The sequence below is a fragment of the Herpailurus yagouaroundi genome, unplaced genomic scaffold (genome assembly GCF_014898765.1).
Source record: "Herpailurus yagouaroundi ecotype Mexico unplaced genomic scaffold, PumYag 159, whole genome shotgun sequence".
Taxonomy (NCBI): Eukaryota; Metazoa; Chordata; class Mammalia; order Carnivora; family Felidae; genus Herpailurus; species Herpailurus yagouaroundi.
In genome coordinates this window covers 76,392,641-76,406,182 of record NW_024412400.1, presented here as the reverse complement: position 1 = coordinate 76,406,182, position 13,542 = coordinate 76,392,641, and the positions used below count along the sequence as shown (strand labels likewise).

Here is a 13,542-nt window from a genome sequence, read left to right as displayed (position 1 = left end):
GGCTCTGAGCTATCAGCACAAAGCCTGACGCAGGGCTCAAACCCACGAACGGCGAGATCATGATCTGAGCCGAAGTCGGATGCTTAACCAAGACACCCAGGCGTCCCAACTTTATTTTTGAGAGAAAGAGACAAAGAGCATAGGGGGGCTGGGGGGGACAGAGGATCCAAAGCAGGCTCTGTGATGACAGCAGAGAGCCCGATGCAGGGCTCAGACTCACAAACCATGAGATCATGACCTGAGCCGAAGTTGGAAGCTTAACTGACTGAGCCACCCAAGTGCCCCTGTGTTCTTTACCCATGAATAGCACCCAAGCTGAAAATCTGGGATTAATACTCCATTCCTTCCCATCCACATACTACCTGTAATCAGACACCAGGTCCTCTTGGTATTTGGATCAAATTCAAGTCCTATTGACTATCTTTAAAAAAATCTTTCTCCTGCCCTTCCCCATTTCTAATGCCCTAGTTCAGGCATTTATTTCCTTTGCCTGGTCTCCCAGCCTTCATGGTGAGCTTTCTCACCCAGATAACTGATGATGTCACTTCCCTGCTCTCTTTCAGTGGTCTCTATTGAGAGATACTGTCAACTTCTTAACACAACAAAGCTCTTCCAAACCCGATCTGAGCTTGGGTCTCTTTACTGTATCTCCTACCACACTTTTCCTGGCCCTGTACACTTAACCAAAGCAAACTATCCATGGTTTCTGAAAATAAATAGCTTTTCCGCCTTCCTCCTTTCCCTACTCCCTTAGTTATATTCTACCCTCTTTTTTTCTGGACAAACTCCTCTTCCTGTAGGTCCCATTTACTGCAAAATTCTCCCCTGACTTACCTAGGCATTAAGGCTCCACATTAAGGATCCCAGGGTAGCTTCTTCACACTCCAGTATGGTATTGGTAACAATATATCACCTTTGTTTTCTTTTCCATTAAATAAGCTTTTTGAGGATAGGGTTTGGCTTTTTTCCCTCATGTTTGTATCCCCACAAACTAAAATAATGTCCAATGCAGAATAAAAGGCCCCATTGATATTTGTTGCTGAATGAATGACTGAAAGCGAAAGGTTAAGAGTCATTATGAAAATTTTACCCTAAAGCACAATCACTGATTTGCCAAAGAATTATCCTTTTATTTAGAGTGTTTTGCAGTTTACAAATCATTTTTTAAGTAGACTCCACACCCAACATGGGGTTCAGACTCACAACCCTGAGGTAAAGAGTTGCATGCTCCACTGAGCCAGCCAGGCACCCCTAAAAATCACTTTCTAATTTATCTTTATATCACCACCATTGCATATCAGAGAAAGCAATTACCATATTCCCATTTTACAGATAACAGAGGCTCATCAGACATGCTGATTTGCCCAGTACTACAGAAAATTCCATTGAAGGGGTATGACAGGTAGGTCTACTGACTCCCAGGTCCAGTACTTTAACTTTTAATACAGGTTTTATACAGGCTGCCAAATAGGAACAGAAAGAAGATAATAGAAGAGACACTAATCCAAAGTTGCTACTCTCCAGCTACTCAAAACCTTGGACTACGATAGCGTCCACAAGTTTCCAAGGCTACAGAGACAGATTTGGAGTCAAACAAATTTAGATTCCCATCCTGGCTCCACCACTTACTATGTGATCTTGGATAAATTGGGTGAATCTCTTTCCAAACTTTATATCCCTCACCAAAACACGGAGATAATTCCTACCCCTTAGAGCTTTGTGAGGTATCTGAGGTATATAGAACGATTATTCTTTCAACATTTATAGACCTATTAAGTGCCAGGCACTGCTTGTAAACTAAACCTACAGAAAGTGTTGGTTAGCTAGCTATGATTATCTGGCAGGGCCATATGTTCTTCTGCACTGCATCCACAGGCGTCCGAGCCCCAATTGGCAGCATAGCTATATTCATACCAACCCCACAAAGATCAAAAGTGATTACATCCCAGGAAGGAGGCCACTCCTTTATCCCACTGCTACACTAAGAGGAAAGTCAGGGTCAAGCTTTCTTACATCCAGTTTCTGCAAAGATAGCCCAGTAGATGTGAACATGACTAAACCTCTCCAATAGAAGCCTTCCAAGAGGCACAGAGGATCACAGGAGATAAAAATGTCCCTGGCTGTTCAGTCACAGACATGCAGCTCTTTGTCTGTGCCTGGGAGCTATACACCTCAAGGTCACCAGACAGGAGACAGACGGTTGCTCAGATCAAGGCTCATGTAGCCTCTCTGGAGGGCATCGCTTCAGAAGATCAAGTCGCACTTCTGGCAGGCATGCCCGTAGAGGACGAGGCTACCCTAGATCAGTGTGGACTGAAGGCTCTGACCACCCTGGAAGTAGCTGGCCACACGCTTGGAGGTAAAGTCCATGGTCTCCTGGCCCATGTTGGGAAAGTAAGAGAACAGACTTCCAAAGTGGTCAAACAGGAGAAAAAGAAGACAAGCCGAGCCAAGCAGTGGATGCAGTACAACCAGAGCTTTGTCAATATTGTGCCCCCCTTTGGCAAGAAGGGCCCAGTGCCAAGTCTTAAATCCATTGTAATCCTGGCTTTCCCCAATAAAGCCACATAGTCCAGTCAAAAAAGAAAAAATGTGTATATACATATACATATATATATATATATGTATATATATATATATATATATATCCCTTTCATTTAGCAGCAGAGAAGTTAGAAAGTAAGGCCAACTCTGCTGCTTCTTAGAACAGGGATTCTTCACCCAAAGTCAGTGAATGATGGGCTTGAGGTGGATGTGCATTGGCAGGGTGGGAGTGGGGGTGGGGATGGGATACACAGCCCCTCAGAAAGTTATTTGTAACAGTTTGTATCAAAATATTATTTGTAACAGTATTAAAATGTATTAAATGTATTAAATTTTGGTATTAAAATCTTCCTAGAAGGACAATCCATTGCACTTATCAGCTTCTTAGGGGTCCATGCCCCTAAAGATGAATCACTATTTTAGGATGATTAAGAAAGAGGGGAAAAAGGCATGGAGTTTAATTTGTTCCATTCAGGGCAGCTTCCCTGCTAGCCTCGGCTCAGAGTTGCTATAAACAATGCCTTTTCATATCCACTCCCCACCCCAGTCTGGCCTCTGGCCACAACACCCCAGAAAACAGACATAGAGGGACCTCAGGGATAAAGGTCTTTATTCAACAAAGTTATCTCACTCAGTAACAAAATAACAGGAGGTACCAATTCCCCCAAAGGTCTAGAGCAGTGCACACGCCTGACAACAGGAAGCATGGCCCGCTGGCCTATCAGTAGCAGCTCAGAGTCCCTGGTAGCTACTTAGAGGTCATAGTTGGGGTTCTTCCGAAGGATAACAAAACCTTCCAGAATGGGGGTGACAGGAAGAAATTCCTCAGTGGCCAATTCTGCCCGCTCCCCGTGGGCCAACAATACCGGGGTTGTGTGTGTCTGGAACCCTGTGATAGTCTTAGGCTTGCCAGCCTGGCCCACCACATCCACTGCCTGTAGGGTGAGAAAATTGAAATGGGGGTGTAGCAGATGGGAGTGTGCACATGGGAGTGCAATAACAACCCAGTGCCCATACCAGTTTCAGAGAAACAGGTACGTGTGCGTTCCCCAAGTTCGAGAGCCCTCCCGTCTGTTCAACCCCTCACCTGGCCCACACGGACAGACACCGGCAGTGGCCGCAGCTCCTCATCGAATGTAACCAGCATTCGGGGCTGCATGGCAGCCACCAGCCCATACAATACATAATGTGATTTGCCTAGGATGACTGAGGGAAGAACACAGGACAAACAGTTAGAGGCATCAAGGCAGGCCTGGCCTGAACCCTGGGACTCCATTCCAGCCCTGACTCTCTAATCCCTCAGTCGTTCAGCTGAACCAACACTCCTCCCCTCATACACCCCTACTACAAACCAGAGATGCCCCCACCTTACTCTACCACAGCCTTCAGACTTGATCATCAATTTCCCCCAGTCACTTTGGAGCAGAAACTGGGATCAGCTCTTCATCCTTGAAAACAATCTCTTTGAGCCAGATCAAAACTGTGGGAGATGAGCTCCATAAGGCCCATCACAGGCCCAAAGAACATTGGGACCCAGAATGGTACAGAGCTAATTTGGAGTCTTGCTCCTAAATTATAAGGTGGCTCTGGTAAGGGTGGAGACAGGGTCATGTGCCACTGTATGAGACTCTTGACAGGAACTCACTGTTACGGACATCCAGGAAAGAGACAAGCACAGTAAGCAGCCCCGCCACTGCCACTTGACTCATAAGCTGCCGGTCACTGTGGTAGGGACAGAGGGTGAGTGTGCCCTTCCCTAAATGTGTCAGGCCCTGGGGGAAAAAAACAACAACAACAGAGAGAGAAGTGAAGGTCACATCTGAGGAGACATCACCTAACCTGGCCATATAGAAAGACCCCAACTCATTCATACACTCCCTCCTGGCTGAACTCAAAGTCCCCTGAGGTCATTCACTACATGTCCCCCTTCCATCACCACGGATACCTCCCTTGGCACACTTTAAGGAAAACAGTTCTATTCTTTACCTGTGCCAAGCGCACCATAAAGAGGTTGTTGGGGTCCTTGGCATGATACTGGGCTAACTGGCGCAGCATTGCAGCCAGACGGGCATTATTGGTACCTGGAAATGTTAACCATTACAGAGTTGAAAAATGGGCCTCAAACATTCCCTCAAGCTACTTCTTTTTCTGACCTTTTTCTGATACTCACCACTGCCCACCATGCCCATGGCAAAAATGGAGTTGTAGGAAACTTCTGGGTCAGCATCATGGGAGAATTTGCTTAGGGTATCCAGGATGTTGAGTCGTGGATTTGAAACAGAGATTAGAGCCAGTGCTAAAGGCACAGCCCGTCGGAGTGTTGGCTCCCCATATCTCAGCTGGTGATAAAAGAGAGTAACAAGAGCATCACAGAAAGCAGTACAAACTCAGTTATAGGAAGAGACTTGATAGGTAATAGAGGCCTTTATCAAATATTACAGAAAGGGCATAGCAAAAAGACTATTTCTCAACCAGGAGAAAGGAGAAAACCCATCAGCAAAGTCTCCTCTGGGGAACTCCAAGCACCAAAACCAATAGATATTCCAATCTCCTCCATGCGATACTCACCAGGTGGCCGAAGGTTCGTAATGCCATCTCTGCTCCAATCTCCTCCCCCATAGCAATAAGGGCAATCCCCAGCACAGCCACTCCCTGCAATTGAAGAGGCACCAGAATCCAGTAAGCTCAGGGAACAAAAAGCTCACCCTTGACTCAAGTCCCATGTAAGAAAAAAAAACTGTCCTGTGGGGGCACACCCTGACCCTTATGTATAGAACCCTGCTTAATGCCTGTCTCAATACACAGCACCACCCACAGGGTCTGTAAAACAAACCCAAACCCAGCTCCTCTGCACAGGTATCTTTTCTCAGAGCCTGACTCAGAGAGTGCCCAGTTGCGCACAGAACCTGATGTGCTCCCATGTCGGCAGGGGCTTCCTTCTTGTCCTTGTCCTTCTTTTCCTTCTTGTCCTTGTCTTCCTCTTTTTCCTTGGAGTCAAAGTGTTCACTACAAATGTGGAGCAGCTGCTGCACCTTCAGTACATTCCCAGAGCCTGCAGCATGGTGGTAAGGGTGAGAAAGAGTAGAAAGGAGAAGGCACCAAAGAAAAGTTTATTCCAGTAATAGAAGTTAAGAATCCAAAAGCAAACCAGAGAAAGAGGGCGCCTGGGTGGCTCAGTCAGTTAAGCCGCTGACTCTTGATTTGGGCTCATGTCGTGATCTTACGGTTGTGACTGAGCGCTACATGGGGATCAGTGCTAACAGCATGGAGCTTGCCTGGGATTCTCCCTCTCCCTCTCTCTCTGCTGCTCCCCTATGCACATGCGCATATTCCCTCTCTCTCAGGATAAATAAACTTAAAAATAAACAAATAAATAAATAAAAGACTACTGAGAAAGGAAAAAAAAGTCTGAAAAAAGGTCCAAGAGAGAAGTAAGGAGTCACTGGAGAGGCACAAAGACACAGACCTGCATAGGCACACACATCCACTAATGTGTTGGCAAAACTGCGGAATGGCTCTGACACAACCTCCAGCGCGGCCAGGATTGCCTCAATGGCCTCACCCTTCCCTACAGGACAAATTCAAGGAGTCAAGAGGACACTTCCTTCCATCCAGCACAGCCTAACACATAAGACCTCTGCTGTATCCAGTTACTGTCAGCCTTTGCCCAGAGAGATATCCCCTCACCCAAGTGGTTGAGGCCCAGTCCAAGAGGAAGCCAACGGGCATAGGTGTCCTTGAGCTCAGTCTCTGATTTCTCCATGATGGTCTGAAGGATAGTGGAAGTAACATCTCCATTGCAGGATCCCACTGCTATCATTCCACAGGCTAGAGCTGTCACACCTGCCACCTAGAAATAGGAGAATCAGTATTATATACGTAAGTTATTAAAGTAGTTGTATACCTACCTCGATTCAAGATAGCCAATTCCTTCAGGCCACTGTAACCACACTAGGTAGTGATCCCTTTCTGATGGCATGTCAAAATAACAAGAGCAACCATTCACTGAATGTTTATGATTTATCAGCCACGTCAACTGCTCTGTACGCTATTAACATTTAATTCTCATAACCCCATGAAACAGGTCCTACTACTGTTATTCTTTCATTGATGAAGAAAATGTAACCTAAAGAGACTGGGTAACATGTCCAAGATCACACTGCTTGTAAGCAGAGGCGGCAAGATTTGAACTGAGGTCTTTCTGACTAAAGCTATGCTTTTAGCCACCATATTAAATTTATCTATTACTAATATGACTCTCCACAACTAAGAAAACTTAAGGTTGGCCAATGACTAAAACAACGAATGAGAATCAGCCACCCCAAGCTGGATTAAGCTACTCTCCACTCTAGCCGAGTACTTCCTCATGGACCTCAAGGGCTGGAACTCAATACCTAAATGTTACCTCTTTAACCTCAACACCACCTGGGTGGAACCACCAGTTCCAAGAGATTTCATTGAAGTGACACATATCACCCCCATAAACACGTGTGTGTGCGTACACACACACACACACACACACACACACACACACACACACACACAGAGTTTTCATTACTTATCACAGAGTGGTAGGACACAGAGCACCTTCCCTACCTCCCCTAAAAGTCCAACAGCCTCTCCTCACCTCCATACTAGATTTGGAATCTCCCATCACAGGGAGCAGCAGTGTTAGCACATCTTCACGATTGGAGCCAGCGTAAGCCAAGCCTAGCCTGCAAAAGCAAGGGAAAGGCAGTCCCCGACACACAACCAAGGATAGGACAAAGAAGGAACAAAAAGAGGACTGGTCATTTATTCATCATTTCAACAGTCACCAAGAGCCAAATACTCAACAGATATGGTGGCAGTCTTGGCAAAACAAAGATGAAAAGGACCCAGTTCCTGTCTTCACAAAGCTTACAGGCTAAGTACTACCAGAAAAAGCAAGAAGCCTTACCCAAAAATGGAACCAAGTCTCATAGTGTTGCTGTTGTGGAGAACATAGTCTGAGAGCAGTGCTAGTGCGGGGTCACATTCATTCCGGACTCCAGAGTTCACAATGCCACAGGCCAGAAGGGCTCCTGACTGCAAAATGCAAATAGATTCTTCACTCAGGCTACTGTACCTTCCTCACCGCAAAGGATACAACATGGACTTCATTGTAGCTTCCACCTTAACTGGAGTTGAAAACAGAGAGATCTTACCAGTGAAAGGGAGGCCTTGAGGCCCTAGAACATGGTAGGAGAATGTCCCCATTATCAGGCTATGCCCAGACCAACCTTGATGTAGTCCTCAGAGGAGTACAAGTACTTGTCAATCTGCGTGAGGCCACCATCCACATCCCACAGCAGAATCATGCCAAGGGACGCAGCTGCACTCAACATTCCTACACCAAGGAAAAATCTATCAATCTCAAAATGATCCTACCCTAAGAAAATTGTTACAAAGAGCTCTCTAAAAAACTGCGCTGGGGACCCATCACATTAACACATGAAACTAGAAGGACAAAAGAAGCGACCAAAGCAAAACAAAGATAAAGTAGGCATAAAGTTATACCATGGTCTTTGTTCTTGTAAAGCCATTTGTTGCCATCATCAGTCAGCAGCTTGTCCTGACCAAAGGCTGCATTCACAAAGCCATTCACAAAAGAAGAGGCCAGGTTCATGCGGGCAGAGTCCACTTGAGAGCCACTGCCCCCAAATCCTGCACAGGAGGGAAATGAAAGGAAAGGCAGAAAGGTTTAGAGTAGCACAATAAAGGAACACAGCATGGTGGCTGGTCTCTGGCTCTGAACTGGCCCCTTAGAATCCTCTGTCTATGCCCCCAACAGTGACCTGGAGAAAAGGTTATGTAGGAACTCTTAGCTCTAAGGGATAAATACATTGGACCAAGCCACCACTCCAAATACAAGGTTCATAATTAAGAATCCTCCAGTCCTGGGGTGCCTGGGTGACTCAGCTAACCAGTTAAGCATCTGACTCTTGGTTTCGGCTCAAGTCATGATTTCACAGTTCGTGAGTTTGAGCCCCACATCAGGCTCTGTGCTGACAGCATGGAGCCTGCTTGGGATTCTGTCTCCCTCTCTCTCTGCCCCCCCCTTGCTTGCTCTTTCTGTAAGAAAGAAAAAAAAAAAAAGAAAAGAAAAGAAAAAAGAAAGAAGCATTTAAAAATAATAATAATTCTCCAGTCCTCACACACATGGAGATGGCTACTCACTGTTGTTCTCTAGATGGGTTTTATAGATGTCATCAGGCACCTTGGGCTCCATAATATCCAGCTGAAGAGAAGTCAGAGGGTCACAACTGTTCCCCCACTACTCCCCCAGCTGTCCCCTTCTGCTTTCCCACTGAATAGCAATTCTAACCAATGAGAATCTAGTTAAAGTTATGGTCAGGGAGGTGAAATGACGAGTAGAACCACAACCAAAAAAAAGCCTTGATGGAAAAGGGCAAAGGGTCTCACCTCCCGAGCTAATGCCAAGAAGTTGCTGTTGAGCTGCACATTGGACATGATCTCTGTCAGGTCCTCATACTCCTCCACGTCTTCACTAAGCTCCAGAAACACCCCATGACGGCCAAGCATGAATGCCATCTGCTTCTGTACTACCCTGTGGGAGAGAGCCATCATATCAGCTCAGCCCTAGTCCACTAAGGGGACTGAAAAGCCCCTCCAGCCTTAACCAGAAACTACAAGTCCCAGCTCTTCATACAAATGCCCCATCCACGAGCTCATATCTTCCTTTGCCAACTTCCTCTCTACATACACGTCCTTGCATGAGGTGAAGATATCTTCTACCAGCTCCATGTCATTGAGCATCAATGCCAATCTCAGAGCTTCAGGAAAGCGACTGAACTTTCGGAACACACCCAAAGCACAGCGCAGTAGTGCAGAATTCTCAGGCTCGGGCACATAATTCACACAGCTACAGAGATAGAAATAACAAAGGAGTCAGGAAGTTCTGGAACATTCATTTACCCCCATTTAATTCACTTATCCAAAATAAATACTAAATGCCTACTGTGTACCAGGCATTATGCTACATGCTAGACTACTAAAGAGACATAAGTCTCTGTCCTCAAGAAGCTCACAGACATCAACAAATCAACAGCAGCCCGATGCTAAAGACGCTCTGAGAGAACAGAGAAATCACAACTGAGAGAGAAATACTGGGGAGGGTAGGCCTACTACCCATCCCTACCATGTTCACTTACCTGGTAAGATAGAGGCAGACCTTGGCATATGCATTCTCATCAATGTCCTTCTCCAGCATGTCTACCTGCTCAATTTCCATGAGCAGGTCACAGGCCTCGTGCTCCGCGTTGTGGGCCATGTTGTAGGGGACGATCTCCTTCACTAGGGTCAGCAGTGGCTCCCGTTGTGTCTTTTCCGCATCATCTAGTTCCTGCCACTCCTTAGCCACTTCCCCTGCGAGATGCCTATGGATAGGCCCAGACCATTAAGGGGGCACAACTTCACAGGAAGCATTTCTATGGTTCAAGGAATTCAGTATTTGGGAAACGCAATACACAGGTACTCCAAGACAGAACTCAGAATTGTGTCTCAAAACCCTTTTAGATTCTCAAGAAAGAAAGGTCTTACCTCACATACTCATGACCCCATGATGCCAATTCCTCTTGGGAGCCCACCAGCCGATACTTGAGACACTCACGTTCCCCACTCATGGTCATAGCCAGAACAGAGATGATGTCAGCAGCAAAACGCTACAAAGAAACCAGTGCTTTAAAGTCAAGTCCAGGGTGAGGGTAATGGGACATTATGGAGTCAAGGCTAAGGTCACTATCTCTCCAATTAAGTTGTAACTCTTCACCAATCTCTGTATTAGAAATTTACATACTTTATATCTAAGCTAAGGCTCAAGATAAGCCTAAGGTTAGTGTTGCTATCTCCCTTTTAAACCAACATGGCTGAAGAATGATAACAAGGAGAGAATGGAAAAAGATGGAGGCTCTAAAGTTTATTCTAGCTGCAATAATGAACTATTAAAAGGTTTTAAGAAGAAAAGATTTTCACAATCTAGAAAGACCATTGTGGCTGCTATACGAAAGACAAACTGTATAAGTCACGAACAAAAGGAAGGGAGCCAGTTAGATGGCTGCAGTTGTCTAGGTGAGAACTGAAGATTTCCTGGATTAGGGTTGTACCACTAGACAGAGAAGTGACTCAACGAGGGGTTTATTTTAGAAATAAAACAAGTGAATGTACATGGGATATGAAGGAAACAGAAAGATCAAAGTTAAATATAAGTTAAAAATAGATCATGAGGGGTGCCTCTCAGTCAGTAGAGCATGTGACTCTTGATCTCAGAGTTGTGAGTTTGAGACCCACCCTGGGCCCAGAGAGTACTCTAAAGAAAAACAACAGATCATGAAAAAGAAATCCCAAGATCCACCATAAACGACAGAAAACAGTGTATTCTGAGAAGGCAATCCTCCTGTCAGCTTTTATCCCAGTAAAAAACATACTGGCATGATCAACTGTGTTCAACTAGCTCAGATCTCAGGTCCCTTAGGCTTCCTGTGACTCACCATGAGCCCCATGGTCTAGATGAAAAGGAATTCCTAAGCTAGACCTCCACCAGCTTCTGAAACCGTTTTACCTTATTCTCCCCAGGGGGCATGTTCTCATAGATTTCCTTCAGTTTGCCATAGTGTGGACGCAGAAATTTGAGAGGCTTGGGCACTGAAGTCATGGAAGTTGTAGAAGATCGGATTTGCCTCCGCAGTTCCTCGAGGGCTGGTCGGTACAGAGATGTGTCCTTCTCCTGCTCAGGAGATGTTAGGACTCAGACAAAAAGAAGCCACATCTCTCAAGTCAAACATAGGTGTTTACCAACTCCCCTAGGAAAGTGACTGTCTTATTCATCTGTGATTCCCCAACTCCCTGCTCACCGCCTGGGACAAAAACAAATGATCCCAGTTGAGAGTCTGTAGTAAGCTACACAATCTTCCAAATGTCCTTTGTAATTCTCCTCTCTCACAACATCACCATAACGCTAACCCTAAACAGTCCATCTTTCCCTATACCTGACATAGAAATTGTTGCCCCAAAATGGAATGAAGCAACATGCAGCAAAGATCCAAATATGTACACTCGTGTCAACATCATGACTCACCCCCAGTCGTTCCACGAGCATCTCCAGTTCATCCTGAAGTTGTTTGTCCTCCTCAGACTGAAGGGTTGGGGGAAGAAGTTCATCAAGAGAAGGAATCCGAAACACATCCTCCTCCCATTCACCCTGGGGCAGGTAGAGAGTGAACCTGCCTCCTTAGGAGGGACCAGGTGGACACGAAAAGAGAGGAGGAATGGCATTCTGGCTGGAAGGCAGGAAAGAAGGCAACCTGGCTTCTGGGCCAGGCTGCGTGAATGTAGTACTAAAAAATAGGGGTGACATGACCTCCCCGGGCCCACCTCACAAGTCGGTGGTGAGTACTGGTGACGTCGGCGAAGGCGACACAGCGCGGAATGGAGGATGAGGGGCAGAGAGGCTGAGCGCCAGGAGTCCCGAGGGTCGCCCCATCCGCCCTCTCCCAGACGCTGCGGGGCCGTTGGGAGTCGGGCCCAAGGCCTGCGGAGCCGCCGTGACTCAGCCCCGCGGCCTCCTCCGCCTGCTCCCAGGGCTGCGCCTCACCAGCTCCTGCTCTTTGTCCTTGTCGCCAGCATCCCGCCGCTCCTTGCCGCCCGGCTTCTCGTCCGCGATGCCCGGTGCCGTCGCCGGAGGCTGCTGAGGCTGCAGCGGAGCCTTATCCCGGCCACCCTCCTCCATCTCCACGGCCACTACCGGCCTGCTGCGCGCGCACCGCTCGCACCGCCCCGTTTCCCATACGGCCTTGCGCGGATGGCCCACAGAGCTCCTCCTCCTGAGCCAGCAGGCGACCGGAAACGCCGCTACAACCCACTCACCCCCGCGGCGTGGGAGTCCCAGCCCTCGGACCCCGCCCACGGAAGTCGCCCGAAAACTACAATTTCCAGCCCCCAGCGCGTCTTAGGCGCGGCCTGGTTTGGACCGGGAGTTTCCTGAACGCCACGCGACCGCGGTCTTCGATCCGGGCCAGCTAGCTGTGGTAGGAGCTGAACAAGTTGAGAGCCGAAGAAACCGTTCATAGGTCTCCTCATAGCTGTGTGAATAGTACACACAGTGACACCCCAGTTGGCTCCGTAGTGGAACAGACGGACGAGATTCTTCAAATCCCGCACTGTGTGAAATCTGTAATCTGTATCTACTGCCTCCCCACACACCCACATCATGGCGGAATATTAACCTCATAACATTCTCCCCCCGGTTGAAGGAGAGTGTTCTAATATTACCTTAAGAATACGATAAATCTTAAATCCACCTGTGGAGCCATTTCGAGTAGAAATCAATAAATATAGCCCTATACTCCAATACTAAATTCTGGAACTAAAACCAGATCAAGACAAGGTCTTTGCGCAAACTTCAGTCAGTCTTTTGGTCTTCCTCTCTCTGTTACGATTTGGAAGGCGTGCGAAGGTCACTGTTCATGTCAGGAGTGGTTTTGAATGATACATGACGTTCTCACAGCCTTTTGAATTTGGTAAGGTTATGTCCATTTTACAGAAGAAATCATATAGTAAGTAGTAGAATCAGGATTTGAACCTTGATCATTCAGTCTTCCAAGCTGGTAATTATTTCAAGCAAACCTCCATGTTTCTTCTTCTTCTTGGACCACGTGTATGCATCTAGAAGGTGGAAGAAGAGGAAGCCCCCTTCATCTGGTGGGAACACTTACCATTTGGCCTGGGGTCTTTATTCTGGGTTCTGAGGCATTAAAGAATGCAGAAAATGTTTGTTTAAAAAAAAAAAAACCAAAACGTCTAGCACAGTGTGGCTAGCTCTGAAAGAATGTTGGCTGAATATTTGTATAGACATAAATGTAAAGATCTGAAGCCTATTTTAAAACCTATTGCTTTCTTCACTCAGTGGTTGGATTCTGGGGATGACCTTCCATTTCCATCACCAATGACTAGCTCTGGTCT

General features: G+C 46.7%; 2 protein-coding genes across 2 annotated transcripts; one reads left to right on the top strand and one right to left on the bottom strand.

Moving 5' to 3' along the window:
* The first annotated feature begins 2,089 nt into the window (after positions 1 to 2,089).
* LOC121034088 (ubiquitin-like protein FUBI) lies at positions 2,090 to 3,072 on the top strand. The gene has a single exon (XM_040480973.1). It carries the CDS (start codon positions 2,137 to 2,139, stop codon positions 2,569 to 2,571), a length of 435 nt encoding a protein of 144 aa, XP_040336907.1. The 5' UTR covers positions 2,090 to 2,136; the 3' UTR covers positions 2,572 to 3,072.
* Positions 3,073 to 3,137: 65 nt separating this feature from the next.
* On the bottom strand, positions 3,138 to 12,357 carry PSMD2 (proteasome 26S subunit ubiquitin receptor, non-ATPase 2). The gene is made up of 21 exons (XM_040480953.1): positions 12,176 to 12,357; positions 11,660 to 11,716; positions 11,144 to 11,308; positions 10,126 to 10,247; positions 9,738 to 9,962; positions 9,290 to 9,448; positions 8,989 to 9,133; positions 8,743 to 8,803; positions 8,083 to 8,229; positions 7,806 to 7,912; positions 7,484 to 7,611; positions 7,172 to 7,259; positions 6,232 to 6,394; positions 6,011 to 6,112; positions 5,451 to 5,596; positions 5,113 to 5,196; positions 4,715 to 4,883; positions 4,531 to 4,625; positions 4,190 to 4,316; positions 3,632 to 3,750; positions 3,138 to 3,479 (listed from the first exon to the last, which is right to left on the bottom strand). Exons 1-21 carry the CDS (start codon positions 12,308 to 12,310, stop codon positions 3,297 to 3,299), a joined length of 2,727 nt encoding a protein of 908 aa, XP_040336887.1. The 5' UTR covers positions 12,311 to 12,357; the 3' UTR covers positions 3,138 to 3,296.
* Positions 12,358 to 13,542: the final 1,185 nt, after the last annotated feature.